Source organism: Phacochoerus africanus, chromosome 7, assembly GCF_016906955.1.
Source record: "Phacochoerus africanus isolate WHEZ1 chromosome 7, ROS_Pafr_v1, whole genome shotgun sequence".
In the NCBI taxonomy this organism is placed as follows: domain Eukaryota; kingdom Metazoa; phylum Chordata; class Mammalia; order Artiodactyla; family Suidae; genus Phacochoerus; species Phacochoerus africanus.
The window spans coordinates 67,514,498-67,534,227 of record NC_062550.1 but is presented as its reverse complement, the minus strand read 5'-3'; the positions used below and the strand labels follow the sequence as shown (position 1 = coordinate 67,534,227).

General features: G+C 54.4%; 3 protein-coding genes and 1 non-coding gene across 4 annotated transcripts in view; 1 reads left to right on the top strand and 3 right to left on the bottom strand.

The window, feature by feature from the left end:
- Positions 1-3,820: 3,820 nt before the first annotated feature.
- On the bottom strand, positions 3,821-8,779 carry PHB2 (prohibitin 2). Its single transcript, XM_047787652.1, has 10 exons — positions 8,444-8,779; positions 8,191-8,275; positions 7,803-7,882; positions 6,455-6,639; positions 5,899-6,028; positions 5,693-5,796; positions 5,203-5,280; positions 4,794-4,870; positions 4,330-4,335; positions 3,821-4,165 (listed from the first exon to the last, which is right to left on the bottom strand). Exons 1-10 carry the CDS (start codon positions 8,568-8,570, stop codon positions 4,138-4,140), a joined length of 900 nt encoding a protein of 299 aa, XP_047643608.1. The 5' UTR covers positions 8,571-8,779; the 3' UTR covers positions 3,821-4,137.
- On the bottom strand, positions 5,371-5,625 carry LOC125131891 (small nucleolar RNA U89). Its single transcript, XR_007136068.1, has one exon. It is a non-coding gene; the product is annotated as a small nucleolar RNA U89 (small nucleolar RNA).
- A 51-nt stretch (positions 8,780-8,830) lies between the features above and the next one.
- Positions 8,831-14,023, top strand: EMG1 (EMG1 N1-specific pseudouridine methyltransferase). Its single transcript, XM_047787653.1, has 6 exons — positions 8,831-9,132; positions 12,379-12,480; positions 12,589-12,730; positions 13,147-13,205; positions 13,289-13,438; positions 13,770-14,023. The coding sequence occupies exons 1-6, from the start codon at positions 8,965-8,967 to the stop codon at positions 13,881-13,883; spliced, it is 735 nt and encodes a 244-aa protein (XP_047643609.1). The 5' UTR covers positions 8,831-8,964; the 3' UTR covers positions 13,884-14,023.
- Positions 14,024-14,242: 219 nt separating this feature from the next.
- Positions 14,243-19,730, bottom strand: part of LPCAT3 (lysophosphatidylcholine acyltransferase 3) — a 38,517-nt gene continuing 33,029 nt past the window's right edge. The window contains exons 4-13 of the mRNA XM_047787651.1: positions 18,916-19,009; positions 18,716-18,753; positions 18,143-18,321; positions 17,311-17,419; positions 16,647-16,733; positions 16,376-16,542; positions 15,320-15,467; positions 15,080-15,238; positions 14,847-14,975; positions 14,243-14,641 (exon numbers count right to left, since the gene is read on the bottom strand). Of these exons, the coding sequence (XP_047643607.1) occupies positions 14,859-14,975; positions 15,080-15,238; positions 15,320-15,467; positions 16,376-16,542; positions 16,647-16,733; positions 17,311-17,419; positions 18,143-18,321; positions 18,716-18,753; positions 18,916-19,009 (1,098 nt within the window). The 3' untranslated portion in view covers positions 14,243-14,641; positions 14,847-14,858. The remainder of the gene's footprint in view (positions 14,642-14,846; positions 14,976-15,079; positions 15,239-15,319; positions 15,468-16,375; positions 16,543-16,646; positions 16,734-17,310; positions 17,420-18,142; positions 18,322-18,715; positions 18,754-18,915; positions 19,010-19,730) is intronic.

Sequence of the window (19,730 nt, the reverse complement as noted above, 5' to 3'; positions counted from 1 at the left end):
TAGCATACACCTTCTTTTTCTTTTTCTTTATTTTTTTGTCTTTTTCTAGGGCCGCACCTGTGGCATGTGGAGGTTCCCAGGCTAGGGGTCGAATCCAAGCTACAGCTGCCGGCCTACGCCACAGCCACAGCCACGCCGGATCTGAGCTGCATCTGCGACCTATACCACAGCTCACAGCAATGCCAGATCCTTAACCCACTGAGCGAGGCCAGGGATCAAACACACAATCTCATGGTTCCTAGTGTGATTCATTAACCACTGAGCCACAACAGGAACTCCAGACTTCAATTTATTAATTACTATTTTTTAATTTTTTTATTGCCCCGTGGCTTAGGGGGTTCTCAGGCCAGGTCTTAGATCTGAGCCACAGTTTCGACCTTAACCCACTGCGCTGATCCAGGGATCAAACCTGCGTCCCAGCGTCCCTAAGCTGCCGCCAATTCCATTGCAACACCGCAGGAAATCCTACACTTTCTAAAATTGAGGGTCCCTTGTATCTCAGGCACTGGAGTAGTGCTGGGGTGCAATGGGGAGCCCCACTGTTCCCGTCCTTGTGGAACTGAGGAGACTGGTAGGGAAGACAGACCCAGAAACAGGCCACAAACAGAGAATGAGTACTGACAGGAATTAAGGATGTATGGATCAGCATTAACAAACCCGCCTAGTGTCCATGAGGATGCAGGTTCAATCCCCAGCCCCGCTCAGTGTGTTAAGGATCCAGCGTTGCCATGAACTGTGGTGTAGGTCGCAGATGTGGCTCAGATCTGGTGTGGCTGTGGTGTAGGCCGGCAGCGGTAGCTCCGATGAGACCCCTAGCCTGGGAACCTCCGAATGCTGCCAGTGCGGCCCTAAAAATACAGACACACTCACACACACAAAAAGGATGCAAACGAATGTGGGGGAAGAGAGCGAGAGAGCCTGAGGGAAGAGCTGGGACTGGGCTACAGGACAGCTCAGCTCTCCAGCAATGGCCCTGCAGGGGGTGGGTGGGTGGAGCATCACCTGTGGGCCTCAGGGCCCTGCTCCCAGCAACGCCCTTTCTTTGCCAGCCTGAGCAGCACAAAAGAAAGGCGGGTCCCACCCCCTCCAACCGCCCTCGGGCTAACTGCCCGCATCTGGGATGTGGACTCTCTGGAGCGATGAGGTGGGTCCAGGGTCCCTCTGGAGAGCAGAGCGGGGGTCAGTTCTCCCTGCAGGACTGGGGCGAAGGCTGCCAGAGAGCGACTCAGCACATGATTTGGCTGGGTCAGGGCTGATGCTCCTGGCCAGCATTTGGCAGGGGCGGGGACCCCAGCACCGAGGGTGAGGACAGAGAGGTGCCCCTCTGGCCCCTTCCCCCCAACACAGGTGGGGATGTCTTGCACAGGAGGGCACTGGACAGGGCACAGCCCAGTCCCTGCTGAGCTGAGCCTTCTCTGTCCTCAGGGTCTCCCCTCCTCCAGCTCTGGCCGTGGGCAGAGGCCTCGGGGAAAGGTGCTGGCTGTGGCAGGGGCAGCTGCCGGCTGCGGCCAAGGTGGAAGGCAAAGGGGCCCCCAAACAGCCCCTCCCTTTGTCCCTCTGGCCACCTGGCTGCCTCGTCTGGCCCTGGGGCAGAGGAGGTAGGTAGGAGGGGAGAAGGGTGGGGGCCCGTGGGGTGGCCAGGCCTCAGAGGAGGCGCCTGCTGCCGGAGCCAGGAGGGAAGGGGTTAAGGCAGCAGGGGTGCAGCCTATGGCAGGAGGACACACCTGTGCGCAGGGGCGGCGGGCGGGGCCCAGGTGAGGAGCCTGCGCTGCTGCCCGGCTGCCCGGCAAGCCAAGGCGAGAAGGAAGGAGGAAGAGGGGAGGCCAGGGCGGCTTCTAGGCCTTCAGCCCCAGGCCTTGATTCCTCTTCTCCGCAGCCCTCACTCTCTGGAGGGCAGGCGGCCCAGTGACAGGTAAAGGCCACCGGGAGAGGGGTCCTGGGGCTAAGCTAGGGACTATCCAGGGGGTCCGAGGGTGGTGAACTGGTGTATGGGGGGCAGGGACAGGTGGTGCGGGTGGCGGGGAAGCGGCTCAGAGGCAGAGAGATGGGCAGGGGGCTTCGGAAGGCCTGCCCAGGCCTCAGTGGATCAGCAAGCCAGGGTGGGGCTGGTGGCGGCGGCAGGGCTCACCCGGAAGTGTCCCCAGGGACGCGGGTGGTGGGGGATGGGAGCCAGGGTTCCGCAGCTCCCCGGGAGCCTGGGCCGGGGCCTGCCTGCCCTGGAGCAGGTGGCGGGGTGGGGGCCCCCGTCTTACCCAGCAGTGTTTGGGTGCTGCTTGCGAGTCTCTAATACTGCCGGGTAATGATGGAGGCCCCTGCCCCTGTGGCAGCGACGTCCACCATCTCAGGCCCCCAGCACCCCGCTGGCTGCGACCCCCACTCCCGAACGTCCCCACGGCCCGGGAGGCCCCTTCCCTTGAGCAGAGGGTGCTGCAAGAGAGGTGGCTCTGGTTGGCTGGCTGCCTACGGAAGGGACACAATGGCCCCAGCCCCTCCCCCAGCCCGGTGTGATTTGTCATCTGGAGGATCCAAAACTCACAGCTGACCCTGAGCTTGGGATTGGCTCACAGCCTTTCAAGAGATCTCAGCTTGCCCGAGGCCAGGGTCCTTGTAGCGACTGGCCTGCTCCAGCCCGGACGCCTGTCGCCGGCTCTGGGTCCATCTTCCAGCACAGTGTTGGATGGTCTAATGGTGAAGCTCCTAACACTGTCTGGTAAAGATGGCCCCCGGCCGGCGCCCTCGGCAATGACCTTCAGGGAGCCCCGAAGACCACGGAGGCCTCCGGACCAGCAACCTCTGAACTTTACCCCTGGGGAGGGGAGGGTAAGTCGCCAGGAGAGGGAAACAATGGGAGGAGACAAAATGGCTGCCTCGGAGGGACTGGGAATCAGGCTGGCTCTCCAGGCGCCTCCATCCTCTTCCTGCCCTGGGCATGTGAAGGAAATAAAGTGTGGACAGGACCTGGGCGCTCATTCAGCTCTTCTCCAGCTTTTGTCTCGTTGTCAGTCTCACCTTGGGCTCCCAGCTCCTCGGGGGTGGGGTGGCCACCACTGCCTTGTCTCCCTGTCCCTTTCATGACATTCAACCTGCGGAGCAGGGGACAATTAACCAACCTACTTCCTTCAAAAACCGAAGCAGCCGAAGGTGAACCCAGGCCCTCTATGCCCTGTAAGGTGCATGTCCTTCCCCACCATGAACTTCATGATTCCTGCACACGCTTCAACCCCACCTCCCTGGAAGGACGAGGGATGGGAAACGGCTGGGTGGGTGTAGGTGCAGCAGTTTCTCTGCTCCTGGACACTCGGCAAGGGCTGCACTGGGAAGGCTGTGAAGCACCTGTCTTATTGGGGACCCGGTGCTGTGGGAGTGAAGAGCCAGCCCACCTCCAGAGGTGGAGCCCTGATGGAGAAATGGAGGAGGGTAAACCGTCCCCCAGTAAGTGCAAATGGTTCACAGCTACACGCAACCCTGTTACCAAGGAAGCAGCTCCGGTTGGGGTCATCAGATTTTTGGTCTAGCTCAGCAAAGCCACAGCTGCTTCAGCCTTAAAAAAGGAGATGTTGGTAAATAAATGGGTGATGTGGTTGTACGGAGGGTGGGGTGAGGAGTGCAGCTGGCGTCCCAGACTGGACTGAGGGCCTGCAGCTCCCAAGCCGCCTGGGCTTCCAGGGCGAGGGCAGCGGGCACAGCTGGCTGGCGTTCTCCTGCCTGGCCAGACTTCTCCCGCCCCCTGCTGGCAGAGACAACGAAGGACCCAGCAGAGTGCTGCGTGAGAGCGCATGCCTGCCTCCCCGGCCCAGCTCAAGACACCGGAGGCCTTGACTTCAGCTTAAGTAATAAAAATTTATTGAGAATTCCTGGGGTGGTGGTGATCCGCCTCCCAACTGAGAGGGAGGAACCAACACTAGGAGATCACTGAGAAATCACCCTGCCCCAACACCCCTGGCAATGGGGGAGTCACTCCCTGGAAAATGCTCAGTCTTTGTTCTTCAAGAAGGGTTGGGAGGTCAGATGTGGAGGGACCATCACATGATACTGGCGGCAGGGTGGGGGTGTGCTGGACCCCAGGCTGGCTCCTCAAAAACTAGGGGAGAAACAGATCCACTTCTTCCCTGGTGGCAGAGTGCTTGGTCACCAGGTTCACTTCTTACTCTTGATAAGGCTGTCGCTGTGGAAACAAGGCGGATGGTGATATTATTAGCAGGTATGCCTCTGAGAGGCAGAGCCCCTCGGGCCTCCCCCCCCCCCACCCGTGGCTGTGTGCGGGGAGGTGAAAAGGTGAGGCAGTGGGGGAGGCGGCAGGTACTGAGGATGGGCTGCACTGCAACTTACCTGCCCCTGCGGACCAGGTCACCAGATGACGGGGAACAGAGAGAGAAAGGAACGTGTGATTAGACGGTTTCAGGCCCCACCCAGCTCTAAAGCCCACTTCACTCCCAAGAGAAAAAGTCAAACTTGTAGGAACCAGGAATCTCAGGCTCCGGGGAGGAAGAGCCTTGCTCCCTGGGCCACTGCCATCTCTCATCGTTCCTTGCCTGGCACTCTGTGCCCCCGGGGGCAGGGAGGGGAGCACTTCTCAATTAAACACAACTTGGCAATCACAGTGCTTTTTACACCAGATGACCTTGTACATGAAATCCTCGGAGATTTGACTTAGGAACTGTCAATCACCCAGCACCCCCACTTTGGTTCAGAGAAACAGTGTTCTCAAAGGTCGCACGAGTAAGCTGGTAACAAGCTCCAGAGCCTAGCCCCCCGTCCTGTGCGACACCCCACGTGAAGGTTGTATCTCTTACCGGGTGAAACTTTCATCCTGTAGGTTCAGCACAAGGTTGTCAGCAGTGAGATAGATACGATTCTGTGATGTGGCGATCTACAGGGCAGGAGGGAGACATGTCTCTATCAAGGAAAGAAGCCCCATATTCCTGCCCTTGCAACACACTCAACACTGATGGAATGTGGATGAATTAGGGGAGCCACGGTTTCCGCCCTCACACACGATGCAGAGCGACTGTGATTCCATGACAGGTGTGAACAGAAGGCCAGAGGAACCCAAGGGAATCATTTTTGAGGGGAGGAAAAAATCAGAGAAGCCAGTTGGAGCAAAAATCTGAATAGGCAAGGTTCTAACCCCCTCACTTCCATGTGTAGAAACACCTCCACTCCCAGGTAGCCCTGAAGGAGACTCTGGGCTCGCATACTCACCGTCTTGGAGATGTTCTGGGCGGCCCGGATCTTGCGCAGCTTGATGTAGCCAGGGTTCTTGCTCAGAGCTTCTCCCAGGTGAGCAGGGTCGGGTTAAGGGCTCACAGAAGGCCAGGTCTCATTGGGGCCCCATCCTTCCTACCCCCCTCACCTGGCTCTCCTCTGGGCTGTCAGATCCAAGGTTGTGCTCACGTGGCTCGTGCCCGGCCCTACCCTGGTCCCACCTGTGGGCCTCCCTGTGGGCAGCTGCCAGGAACTGGAGGCAGCGGCAGAAACAGAGGCAAGGCCAGCAGTGCTGTTGATCTGCCTTATGGCGAGGAGCCAGGCCTCAGGCACCTCACTAAGATTTCAGATCCGATTCAGTCCCCCCACCCCCAGGGATCCGAGTGCACGGGTCGCATTCGCCTTGGTCTCATCAGCCAGCTCACAGGGGAGGATGGGGAGCAGAGGGTCCAGGGGCTGGGCTGCGAGCTCTTCAGCAGAAGGATATCATTCTGGCGGCCTCTGCCTCACCCTCGGCCTGCACAATCTTTTGCCGCTGTTCCTGCTTCGCTTTTTCCACCAAGAACTGGGCCCGCTGGGCTTCCTGCTGAGCTGTGGTGAGAGAGAATCGGGGCCACGGATGTGAAGTGTCTGGAACTCTACCGCTCCTCCCGTGTCCTCAGAAGCCCTCGCCCGACTCCTCTTGTGACTCACCCACTTGTTTGGCTTCTACAGCTGCTGTGTACTCCCGGCTGAAGCTCAGCTCAGTGATGGCGACATCGTCCAGGATGAGGCTGAAGTCCTTGGCCCTCTCTGTCAGCTCCCTTCGGATCAACAAGGACACCTGGGGCGCGGGGGGGTGGTGGGGTGGGGTGGGGGGTTGGGGGAGCGGGGGGAAGAGGAGGGAAGAGGGGCGTTGAGGGGACTGGAGAACTGAAACGAAGGCATGCTGTAACTGTGGGAATCCCAGTCAACTGAAAATGGCAGAAAACGCAGTGACCCTTTCTTAGCTCCACGCTAGAACAGCTGAGCTGGAAAGGACTTGGTTACACTGACTCCCAATCTCCACTCCCTGCAACACAATGTGCTCATCTAGACTCTACTGCTATCAAGTTCCAGGCTTGGCTTTGCCTGATTCCCACAGGGCTGTCAGCACAGCTTTTTGGTCACAACCCTATCCTAACAGGCTGCCTCTCCTAACACCCAGGGTGCTGGGCCTAGGAGGGAAATGCTGACCCCATGCAGATGGTGATGGGAGCTGCAGTCAGACCTGGGCCCGCTGGGTGATCAGCTGGGAGGCGTTGAACTTGGCCACCACACTCTTGAGCACCTCGTTGACAATGGAGGGCAAAACTCGCTCCTCGTAGTCCAGCCCCAGGCGCTGGTACATGCTGGGCAGCTCCATGGCGTTGGGTCGGGACAGCACCCGCAGGGAGATGTTCACCATCTGCAGGTCTGAGAGCGAGGTCAGCAGTGGCTGGTCAAGACCATGGGGGCCTCACATGGCCTCTTACAAAGCCCTCCTCCCCGAGCAATGCCTCCTCCACTTGCTTCCCCCTCTGCCTACAGCAATGCCATGTGGTCTGGAACTGCACCCCACCCCCCCGGGAGGGGGGCAGGGTCATCAGGTTGACCGGATGTGACTTAGCAAAGACAAATGCAGCGGGGTCCACTGTCGAGGCTTCTCTACCCACAACCCCTCCACCAGGAAAAATGACCTTTCTTTTGGCCTTCTACTGTGCAGTCTCTACTGTAGGTCCTGTTACTCTGCATCCCAATCACCTGACTCCTGTACGAGGCTGGGAGGACTTGAGGGCAAGACTTGAGAACAAAACCTGTGTTCTCTGAATCATACTCTTAAGGCTTAGAGTTTTGGGAATGTTAAATAACCTGCACTAAAAATAGTACAAAAGGAGTGGAGTTCCCCTCATGGCGCAGTGGTTAACGAATCCGACTAGGAACCATGAGGTTGTGGGTTCGGTCCCTGGCCTCGCTCAGTGGGTTAAGGATCTGGTGTTGCCGTGAGCTGTGGTGTAGGCTGCAGATGTGGCTCAGATCCTGCATTGCTGTGGCTCTGGCGTAGGCTGGTACCTACAGCTCTGACTGGACTGCTAACCTGGGAACCTCCATATGCCACCGGTGCAGCCCTAAAAAGACAATAAAGAAATAAATAAATAAAAGTAGTACAAGAAAAGTACAGTACAGGTGAGCTACTTGCTTCACTGTGTACATGCCTCTGGGAGTGTGTGTGAGAAACGGTCTGGGGGAAACAGGTGCACCAGCGAAGAGTAAGGTCAGGACAGGCTGTACCAGCAGATATAGAGAATAAACGAAGCAGTTAAAAGAAGAAGGGATTTAAAACAAGACCTCCATCTAGGCAGTGAATAAGACCAAGAACAAACAACACTCTCACTGAGTTTACATTAGGGGGAGGGACAGTTAAAAATGTGCAAACACACACTGTGTCCAGAATGTACTGCTTTAAGCCAAGCGGCAGATGCTTTTATTATAGTCTGTTTGCAGAAAGGGAAACTAAGAGATCTGACGCTACCCTTTTCCCTACTCTCTGGCCAGGCTCCTTTGTTTACTGCCCGAAACGCCCCAGTGCCCAGACCTACCTTTGGAGCCTGTGGGGGAGGAAATTTTTCGGGGTCTGGCTCGAATATCATAGATGATAGGGTACTGGAACCAGGGGATCCTGGAGAAGAGGGAACAAGGATAGGGATTAGGAGACAGCAGTTTCCCTCGTTTTGCTCTGTTCTCCACCACCACCTGTTTCTTGGCCTGCTTCTCTTAAATGACCACGGTCACGGAGACATCTCTTCTCCCTCTGGAGAACAACAGTATGTGCTGCTGGAGTTTTGGGCAGCACCCACTGTTCCGGGAGATGGGCTTGAGGAGGAGAAAGGGTGGCTGTTGAATGCTTTTGAAAATCTTACTATAGCTACTGGTGAGTCGGGATTCAAGGGTGAAGGGTCAGGGGCAGTCCGCTTTGCCCGCCATTACCTGAAGTGAAGGCCCTCGGCCAGAATGGTGTCCTGCTGCACGCCTCCGATCCGATTAAAGAAAATGGCTCTGTGCCCGCCTTCCACTGCGGGGAGAGGGGTGGGGGGGGGTCAGACGAGGCAGGGCTCAGAGTACGTGCTAGCTTCTGGCAGGGGCGGGGTGAGGGGCTGGGTGAGCGCGTGGACCCGGCGGGGCTGGGCAGGGGCCTAGGGAGGGTCGGCCGGTGTCCGGAGAGCGGGCGGAGGTTGCTCACCGGTGAACACTGACTCGCGGATGCCGTAGGCCACGGCGCCGGCCCCCAGCAGCAGCTTCAGCGCCGTGCCCATGCCCCGGGGCCCGGAGGGCAGCCGTCCCGCTAAGTCCTTCAAGTTCTGGGCCATGTCCGATCTTGAGGCCGGCGGCACCAGAGGTCAGAAGCGGGTGCCGGCCTGCCTTTACCGCGCTCCAGTTTAGGGATCGCACCCTTCACACGAGGGTCCGAGCCCCAGGTGCTTGCTGGAGAAAGGGCACCGGAAGTGCGCTCCCTTCTAAATCCTACCCCCCCGCCCACCCACGGCGGACCCGAGCGTGGCGCACAGGAATTACGCATACGGAAGTTCCTGCCCCTTTCTGGAACCCTGCCCTCCCAGAGAGGCTTCGGGAGCTCCAGACAGAGAGCCGTCGCCATTTCCCAGCGCCCACTTTCAAAATGGCCGACGGAAGGAAGCATGCGATTGGGTGGAGCACGAGGTCCTAATTTGAGAAAATCAGCGCAATTTCCGATTTGGTTGCAAGATGGCTGCGTCCAGTGGTGGATTCCAACCTCGTGAGCGGCGCGCCGGGGAGCAGGAAGAAGACTGGGATGCTGTGGCGCCCAAGCGGCCCCGACTCGGGGCGGGAAGCAAGATCGGAGGCCGAAGACTCATTGTGGTGCTGGAAGGGGCCAGCCTGGAGACAGTCAAGGTAACTTGGAACAAGGAGGTGGAGAGCCAGTAGATCGATAGGCTGGGACCCGGTGGGATGAGGGTGATGGTTTCAAAGTGGATGTAGAAAGCAGAGGTGAAACACTTTTGGAGAAAGTGGTCTAGTTTTCTGTCTCTCGGTTTAATATCCTGAGTTGGCAGTAGTCGTTTTGTCTTTGAATCCTTTTGTAGCCATAACATCCTTGTTTCCAATTGATTAACCAGGATTCTGTGAAAGAAATCATCTAGGGTGGGTGGGTGCGTTTCGTCCGTCACGTTGTCCCTTTTCATCACATGACAAGTTTATTGGGCACAGGAGAAAAGTAGTTACTGTGGATCAGTCAGCCCACTTCTTTACTTAGTGTTTTAATTCGTCTCTCTTCCTTCTCTGTATTACTGTACATTTCGAAACACTGCCTGGATCAGATCATCATAATACTTTTACATCTTTTTATTAAAAAATTTTTTTAATGGCTGCACCCATGGCATATAGAAGTTTCCTGGGCCAGGACTGAACCAGCGCTGCAGCCACTGGTAGTGGGATTCTTAACCCATTTAGCCACAGCAGCAACTCCAATATTTTTACATCTTTACTTTTAATTATTATGATTATTTTTTACCAAATAAATCCTGCAATTCCCTTCTTAAAGTTTTGTGCAGTGTTCTCATCCCTTCTGACATTGTTTCTCCTACGTTTTAGAGCTAAGCTTGTTCAATGAGTAGGGCCAGAATGGATAGCACTAGTTTAGAAGTTAGACCTGGATTTTAACCTTGGTTTTTATACTTATGTTAAGGCTGTGGTCTTGAGGAAAAAATGTCTTCACTTTCTAAAGCAGGGGTTATTAATACTTTGAGCAGGAGTGCAGAGAAAATGCTTTTTTTTTTTGGTCTTTTTCTAGGGCCGCTCCTGTGGCATATGGAGGTTCCCAGGCTAGGGGTCCAATTGGAGCTGTAGCCACCAGCCTACACCACAGCCACGGCAACGTGGGATCCGTAACCCCATGAGCAAGGCCAGGGATCAAACCTGTAACCTCATGGTTCCTAGTTGGGTTTGTTAACCATTGAGCCACAACGGGAACTCCAGTGAAAGTGCTTTTTAAGTAGTACATTTCCATAGTAATCTAGGTGTGATTCTTTTCCATCTTTCCTTCCTCAACCACTATGGCACTTTATTAAACTTGCAGTTTAGAAAACCTATTTTTTTTTCACCAATTGTGGTGTGTGGATGTTTCGAGGCTAGGTAGGGCTCGAATCAGAGCTGCATCTGAAGCCTGTTCCACAGCCAGGGCAACACTGGATCCTTAACCCACTGAGCAAGGCCAGGGATCAAACCTGCATCCTCATAGAGACTAACTCAGGTCCTTAACCTGCTGAGCACACAATGAGAACTCCTAGAAAACCTTTTTAGAATGTATTTTTCCTTCTAAGGGTCCCATCTGTGGCATATGGAAGTTCCCAGGCTAGAAGTCAAATCAGAGCTGCAGCTGTTGGCCTACACCAAACAACACCGGATCTGAGCTCCATCTGTGACCTGTGCCACAGCTTGCTGCAACTCAGATCCTCAACGCTCTGAGCCCCACTGAGCGAGGCCAGGGATCAAACTGACATTCCCATGGACACTAGTCAGTTTCTTAACCCACTGAGCCACAACAGGAACTCCTAGAAAATCTTTTTGAATTTTACTTTATTTATGGCATCTGGAGGTTCCCAAGCTAGGGTTTGAATTGGAGCTGTAGCCACTGGCCCATGCCACAGCCACAGCAATGTGGGATCTGAGCCCTGTCTGCGACCTATACCACAGCTCATGGCAATGCCAGATCCCTAACCCACTGAGTTGGGCTAGGGATTGAACCTGCATTCTCAGGGACACTGTTGGGTTCTTAACCCACTGAGCCACAATGGGAACTCTTCTTTAGAAAACAACAACAACAACAAAAAAAACCCCAACCATTTAATCAGGTCTTTCTTTCATCTTCTATAATTGATATTTCTAACCAAATTATAGGTTCATGTAGTCATCCTTCACTTAATGCTGTTTTTCCAGCCTATTAGTTCTGAGTTCACTTATGTAGTTCATTTTTTCATGTGTTCTGTGGGGTTGGAAGTAGCATCCATTTTACTGGGCTGTTGGGAAGATTAAAGGGGTTAATATGTGTGAAGGGCTTAGAATAATGCCTGCAACTTGGAATTAGTTATGGTTTTTTTGGTTTGTTTCTATTTTTAGGGCCACACGTATGGCATCTGGAAGTTCCCAGGCTAGGGGTCCAATTGGAGCCATAGCTGTCAGCCTATACCACAGCTACAATGTGGGATCCGAGCTGCATCTGTGACCTACAGCACAGCTCACAGCAACATCAGTGCCAGATCCCTAACCCGCTGAGCAAGGCCAAGGATTGAAACCGAATCCTTATGCATACTAGTTGGACTTGTTTCTGTTGCGCCACAATGGGAAGTCCTGGGATTAGTTATGATTATTAATTCAGGTTACTTATTAAGACATTGGAAAAGTTATGGCCAAATTTAAGTTCCTAGAGCATACTCTGGAATAAATTAGGCTAGGGTGTCATTAATGGTACTCCAGGGATGATGGCATCATAGCTGGTTGAAGTGTGTACTGTAACCTTCCTTGTGCTAGTACCTCTTGCTCCTGTCAGCCTCATCTGGGTCTGCTCTCTCCATTCACTCTTTGTCCTCCAGCCTCACTGGCCTTTTTATATATATTTTTTAGGGCTGCACCAGTGGCACATGGAGGTTCCCAGGCGAGGGGTCAAATTGGAGCTGTAGCTGCCAGCCTACACCACAGCCACAGCAACACGGGATCTGAGCCCTATCTGCGACCTGCACCACAGTTCACGACAGTGCCCAGATCCTTAACCCACTGAGTGGGGCCAGGGATTGAACTAGCACCCTCATGGATACCAGTTGAGTTTGTTAACCACTGAGCCACAAGGAGAGCTCCTAAATGCAGTTTAGGTTTTGTGGAATCACAGGCTGTACCCTTCCTCTCCTTTCCCTCTAAGATCAGTTATGGCTGGGACAGGTGGGGTGGATGAGGACGTGGACACATAGTAATCTCCTGGAGGATTTGGAGGGCCCTATCCCGAGTGTCTGATTTAGTAGGTCTGGAGTGGCCCTGAGAATCTGATTGTCTAACAAATTTCCAAAGGTGCTGCTTGGGGACCACCTCTGAGAACCATTCTTCTAGGTAGAAGCTGATGTTACTCTTGATCTTGCTCCTGTTCTCCAGGTAGGGAAGACGTATGAGCTGCTTAACTGTGACAAGCACAAGTCCATGTTGTTGAAGAATGGACGGGACCCTGGTGAAGTGAGACCGGACATAGCTCACCAGGTAACTCTGGGGACAGAGTGCAGGCCCCACGCCTCTCTGTGGAAGGCAAGGCAGCTGCATGCTGCTCATCTGCAGCCTTAACCGTACCTTGGTTTCCACCTCCCTCAGAGTTTACTGATGCTGATGGACAGTCCCCTGAACCGGGCTGGCTTGCTACAGGTTTATATCCACACACAGAAGAACGTGCTGATTGAAGTGAACCCCCAGACTCGAATTCCCAGAACCTTTGACCGTTTCTGTGGCCTCATGGGTGAGAGAGAAGCCTTAGGACTTAAACTTGGCAATGGTGATGAAGGGAGGAAGAGGAAAAGGGATAAATTAAGTGTGGGCTTTTTAAGTGGGGGAGGAATGCACCAGAGCATGGGCTGCTTGCTCTCTTCCCATGTGCGAGGGCACAGCCTGCATGGGTTCCTGACTGTGGGCATCACACCACAACCAGTCATGTGCTTGATGATAGCTGCTTATTCATAACAGTTTAGGAGTAGTGTGGATGCACAGGACACATGGAACCCAGCTTACCTAAGGGTTTTTCTGGTTAAGTGACTGGGCACAAATTACAGGGAGTTCCCTGGTGGCCTAATGGATAGGATTCACTGCTTTCACTGGGTAAGACTGGGCACACGAAATGGGGTCTCCGCTTAGCTCTGAACTCTTTTTCCGTCCTAGTTCAGCTTTTACACAAACTCAGTGTTCGAGCAGCTGATGGCCCCCAGAAGCTCTTGAAGGTGAGTTATTGACACCTGCTGGTTGGAGTTGGTATTCTGAGAATGATTCTGGGGCTGATTTTTCTTTCATTTTTTTTTTTTAGGTGATTAAGAATCCAGTATCAGATCACTTCCCAGTTGGATGTATGAAAATTGGCACTTCTTTCTCCATCCCAGTTGTCAGTGATGTGCGAGAGCTGGTGCCCAGCAGTGACCCTGTTGTCTTCGTGGTGGGGGCCTTTGCCCATGGCCAGGTAAGGTCTGGGCTCAACCCTTGATTCTTCATGGAGCTGGCGCTTATTACAGAACTCGGAGCATTTACAATACGGATGATCCTTGTCCTTATGAGGTGGGAAACAGAGGCTAAGAGCAGAGCTGCAGGCAGGTTGGGGTCCCATCTCCCGCCCCAGGGCGCACCTTTGAGCAATGCTGGTATGTGTAACAGTCAAAAGCTAGGGAGGCTCTTCTCCATTCTTTGCTCAAATTGATATTAAACAGCACTGTGAAATGGCAGCCTTCCTGCCCTGAAGAAGGGCTGACCCTGTAACAGCAACGGCCCTAGCTGACAGGCTGCTGTCTCCTCAGGTGGACGTGGAGTACACAGAGAAGATGGTGTCCATCAGCAACTACCCCCTCTCTGCTGCCCTCACCTGTGCGAAACTCACCACCGCCTTCGAGGAAGTGTGGAGGGTCATCTGACGATAGAACCTTGTCTCACACAGAGACTGTGGACATTGCTCCCCGACCCTGTGCTCAGCAGACTGCTGCCAACCTTCCTGCACCAAGACGAGGCTGTACAACTGCTGCGTGTTTATTTTATAAATTACTGTTCTTGCAAACCGGGTTGTTTTTTGGGGACTCCTTGAACTCAGCAGGGTCAATGCTGTGACCTGGTCATTCCCCTCAGACCTCAGGGAGACAAATGAGGGGACGATGTGTTTGCGGTCTGGCCCGGGCTTGGCAGACGGGCTCTGTGCCCTAAAGGAGAGAGCCCCAGTAATTCCCACCGCAGCAGGCGTGAAGGGCAGTGTCTCAACGAAAGCCAGGAGTGCTAGCAGTGAAAAACTGAACAAACTGAAGTGACTTTATGTGGTACAGTCCAAGGTAGAAAAGTGGAGCAGGCGGGGCCTTGCCCTCCCCTCCCCCATGGGGGGCGGAGGTGGCGGCACACGTACAATCGTAGTAAATTGGCAGAAGAAAAATACAACAGGTTCCTGGCTAGAGGGGGAAGAGATAAGGCAACGTGCATGGGGGAGCCCAGAGGGGAGACGTGGGCCCCTCTACTCCTCCCATGAGAGTTTCCCCTTTGGCCCCAAATGGAGATGCGGCTGGCAGCAGAGGCACAGCTGGGGAGCCCTGTCCTCCTGCTCCCTGGCTTCTGTGCTCTGTGTTCTGGGGCGAAGGAGTGCTGTGGAAGGGAGGCGAGTCATTTCTGCACCAGTCCTGCTCTAGGCCACCTGCAAGGGGAGATGGTGGGAAGGCTGGTCAGGGCCCTTCCAGCTGCTTCCTGGTGCATCGAAGCTGGAGTAGTCAGTTCCCCTTACTGTTTTCTGGAAGCCAGGCCACCGTGAGGTTCACCCCAAATTTCTAGTCCTCAGCCCCCAGTCTGTTGCTGTTGTGTAACCTAGTAGTTTCAGCGCGGCTCTAGGGATGCTTACTCACCAGGGAAATAGATTATTCCATTTTCTTTAACTTCTCTTTCCTCGGCACCATTGCTTTTCGAACATAAGGCAATGTGAACAGTAGACTCAAGAAGAAGACGTGGCCAAGAAAATAGATGGATTTATACACCTGTGGAGTACAGGCCACAGGGTAGACAGAGGGCCTGGAACAGCCCCACTGCCTGAGCTTCCAGTGGTTCCCTCTCATCCCGGTGGGCAGGCCCTCACTTTTACCTTAAACCATTTGTCCCACGTGAAGAGGCAGAAGGCAGTCATGGAATAACCCATGAAGAGCCAGTGGATGGTCTGCTGCACCAGGTAGTAGAAAGGTTTCAGGACAGTAATAGAAGCCAGGCTGCTCAGGGTTGGGCTGTCTTGAATCAGGCTGGCAGCCTGGGGAGGAAGGGAAGAGGTCTCAGGGTCCATGTCCTCGCTCTTCTCAGGCCCCTTTCACCCACCAGCCTTTAGGCTTACCTGTCTTTCCACAATAACAATGAGGAATTCCATCTGGAAGCAGACCAGGTAACCTGAGTGGAGGCCATGCCAGAGGGCCAGGAACAGCAAAGAGAGACCCTGGGATAGTACTTTATTTCCAAGGAACTTGAGTCGTTTGAAGAAGTAACTAGAGAGAAGGATGGGAGAGAATGAGCCTCAGAGCCGTCCTGCCTCTGGGTTCTTAGCTCCCTGCGAGGTACTGGAATCCCTGGGGGGACCCTAACAGCCTTGGAATGAAAGGTAGTAAAGGAGTTCCCATTGTGGCGCAGTGGAAATGAACCTGACTAGGTTGCGGCTTCGATCCCTGGCCTTGCTCAGTGGGTTAAGGATCCGGTGTTGCTATGAGCTGTGGTGTAGGCCGGCAGATGTATCTCCGATTAGACCCCTAGCCCTGGAACCTCCATATGCTGTGGGTATGGCCCTAAAAAGCAAAAAAAATTAAAAAGCAAAAAAAGAATGAAAGGCAGTAAAGCCAACGAGTCACGGTTTAGACAGAAGACAGACCTAACTAAGGCACCTGGCACAGCAGATAATGACTGAGGGCCTCCTAAGTGCCTGGTGAGCAGGGCAGACCAGCCCTCCACCCATGCTGCTGACGGGGCTGCTGGGACAAGAAAGTGCTCTCACCAGGAGGGCACTGGAGGGTGGACAAGCGGCAGAACTGGGGGGAAGCCCAGCACTTAAGGCCCCACATATCTTGCGTTTGTTTTTCAAATATGATACGAGTGTTTGTTTTTGTTTTTGTTTTTTCTTTTTGTCTTCTTAGGGCCACACCCATGGCATATGGAAATTCCCAGGTTATGGGTCGAATCAGAGCTACATCTGCCGACCTACATCGCAGGATCCTTAACCCACTGAGCCAGGCCAGGGATAGAACCTGTGTCCTCATGGATACTAGTGGGATTCTTAACCTGCTGAATCACAACAGAAACTCCAACAGAAGTGGTTTTGGGGGGGGTTGGGGTTGAGGATGAAAATGTAGGTGTGAGACTGACTGGAGGCAGCTACCTGAACTTCCCCTCCCGGGGTGCTTACCGAGCCACCCAGGCGTTGGTGTTGATGTTGAAAGAGGCGATGGTACCAGTGAAGCGGGGGTTTGTTTCAAAGAGCCACACCTTCATGTTGGCGCAAGCATCCCACTTGGCCTTTCCGTGTTCGTCAAAGTCATTGAAGCCCAGGCCCGTCAGAATGCACACCCCTTCCTGAGGAATGGGTGGCCCCATTAGTGTCCCGCCACTCTGCTACCCCCCCCCCCCCCCGCCCCTGGCTTGTGTCACTGTGACCCCGGCTCCTCTTGCCCCCTTACCGTGACGAGCCAACAGGTGACGTACTTGTATAGCACAAACTTGCCCCAGACCAGCATGTACATGCAGCGGAACATGAAGTGGAGATTCTTGAGAGAAGAGAACACGTGTGTTAGGGACAGCCCCGGGCCCTGTGTGGCTGACAGCTCCGTGTCCACCTGACAGTCTGCTCACTGCTTTGCGGAAGCCTGAGGGGAAAGGGCGGGAGCCCCCCCCTGGAGAGAACCCAAATCAGCGCTATCCTCAGCTCCTCTCCTAGAGTGCTGGGCCCTCGGGACGCTAGTGCTCGGGGCCAACGGCAGCTGAAGGAGCCCAACCTCCCCAGAGCTGGGCTGGAGCCCCAGCCAGCACACCCCCGCCCCCGGGGTCTGAGCTCCTGCTCTGCTGAGTCGCCTGGCTGTAAGAATGCGAGCTCAGAGCTGCTGGGGGAAGGTCAGGGGTGCTGCAGTGCACCTGGCACAGCCCTGTGCCCGCGAAGCTCCTTCAGTGCTGGCTGATGAACGTGTCCCGGCCCGGCTGGCATTGACACCAACTCTCAGATCTAGAGCAAAACCAACATGCATTTGTAGATGGTATTACCCACTTCTTGGCTATCTACAGGGGTCCTGGCCTGGCCACTGTCTATCTCAGGTGCAGTCGCACTGCTGCTGCTCAGGAAGCACTCACTTCATAGTCGTCAGTGAGGAGATAGTCTTCTGTGATGTGGGGGCTGAGCAGGGTGTAGCCCACTAGGTAGAAAAGGCCCAGACTCAGGCGCTTGAGAGCAGGTATGGTGCTGAAAAGGAACAAGCGGGGTCAAGACGGGTGGAGGCCCTTTCCTTCGCCCTCCGACCTTTGTGGCCTTCATGAGGAGTGAGTGGTCCAGAGTGCATCCTCCATCTGGATTGGGGTGGGGGTAGGGGTGGGGTGCTCTCTCTGTGCTCAGCCTCGGGGCTGAATCTGAGCATGGAGGGGGCAAACCTTGCAGGTTCGGGAGGAGAGGAAGGCAGCAGGGGAGCCGTGTGTGTGAGGCTGGGGTGCTTGCCCTCAGGGGTCCTGCAGGCCTCTCGGTCTCCCCAGATTCTCTGTCTACATGAGGACTGAGAGCCCAATGCAGAGCTGAGAAAGACCGGTTTTGGATCTGCTCCCTCTCCTGGTTGGATCAATGCTCAAACAGGCTGGCCAAGTTTTCAGTGAAGGGATTATTTCCCTAGTAACTTAGTGATTTTCTGCTGATATGTATTTATATAGATTTTGATGTATTTTAACAATATCTTTTCAACTGGGAAAGTGGGTTTTAAAGGCAGGGATATGACTGGTTCAGGCAAAATCCTATGGCATAAAAGTGAGTTATTATGTTTGTATTCCAGGGTCAGAGGGGATGGTGGGAAGTGGCCTGAGCTGAAAAGGGCCCACTCCCCACCACGGCCATGCCGGAGAAATGCAGCCAGCTGGCCTTGAGGAAGTCACTTCAGAAGTGGCTTTGTATCGGGTGATCTTGATCGGAAGGGGCAGTTACCTGTTTGGTATCTTCCCTGGTATGTCAGTCAGCTGTCCCTGCACCAGCTTCATGTAGTGGTTCATTGAGAACTGGGGCCCCACCAAGAAGGCCCCATAGAAGTAGGAGAAACCAGCAACTTCCAGCAGGGAAGGGACACCCCGTATGGCATATTTCTGTTGCTCAGAGGACAAGGATTTCTATGCCGAGAAGAGAACGAATGGTTCAGGATAGCCTTGAATCTCCCCCCCAGTAGCCAATCTGGGGGTTCCCCACCCTTCTGCCCCAGTGAACTGGGTTCTTCAACTAGAACCTCCTTGGGTGGGTGGGTGGGTGGGGACTACAGAGAAGAGGAGGTGCCTCGTGAGCAAGAGGGTATGTGCAGGGGTGGCTCAGCAACAGCTGGCAGCTGCTGCTCTGCAAAACACTGAGCTGGCACTGATCTCTGGACTTGGAGCAAGAGTTGGGACCGGGCGAGGAGACTGGTCGGTCCTTGCTCAGGAGATCACACGGCTGGGCAGGAGGGCGGGAGGGGACGGCCCCGCCCCTGGTAACAGCCTTTCTCCTTCCCTCTGCGGAGGGAGGGCAGCTTACCTGATCTTTCCCTCCGTCAAAGTAGTCCACGGCCAGACCTGAGCAGAGAGAGAAGGTGTGGGTGGAGTCGGAGATGGGGGCCCGGGATGTGGCCTGTGGACTGAGCGTGGCCAGGAGCACATGGGGCAGAGCCCAGAGTGAGCCTGGGCTGGAGGGAGGAGCCTGGGTGTCCAAGGGGAGGGCAGTGACCCACCACTCACCGATCAGCTTCAAGGTCAGGACACAATGTGGCATCGTCCACTTGATATCGTAGTTGCCAGTGGCTGTGTAATAATATCCGGCAAGAAGGTAGGCCTAGGAGAGGGGCGAGTATTTATTCTATCAATAAATTGATAAAATCTATGATTTCTTTATTTTTCTCCCTGCTCTGAAATCCAATGTATTCTTTCACTTTCCTTTTCTCTTGGTCTAGAAAGTGAGCCTGTAAAGGGGAAGAGACTTGCTCAAGGTTTCTCAGCAAAATGAGGGCTAAACTGAAAATTTAGATGCTTACATTCTGTGCTCCTTCAAAGTGGATTTATTTTTTATTTATTTGTTATTATTTTTTCATTTTAGGGCCACAACTGTGGCACATGGAAGTTCCCAGGCTCGGCGTCGAATTGGAGCTGCAACGCTGGCCTACGCCACAGCCACAGCAACATGGACCCGAGCTGAGTCTACGACCTACACCACAGCTCAAGGCAACGCTGGATCCTTAACCCACTGAGTGAGGCCAGGGAAGGAACCTGTGTCCTCATGGAGGCTAGTTGGGTTCTTAACCCACCGAGCCACCACGGGAATTCCCAAAGTGAATTTTCTGCCTTGCCTTTAAGTGACTCCCCTCACGGAGGGCTGGGTTAATTTGGCTGGGCTCAAAGAACCTTGCTGGCACAGTCCATGCAAAGGACTGGCTGGTACCCCTTCCCTGAGGTGGGTGAGGTACCATCAGTGCGGTCTGTGGATGACACACCTGGGCCTGTGGGAAGTGGCCTACCCAAAGCCACACAAAGTGTAGCTGGCAGAATGGACTAGAAAT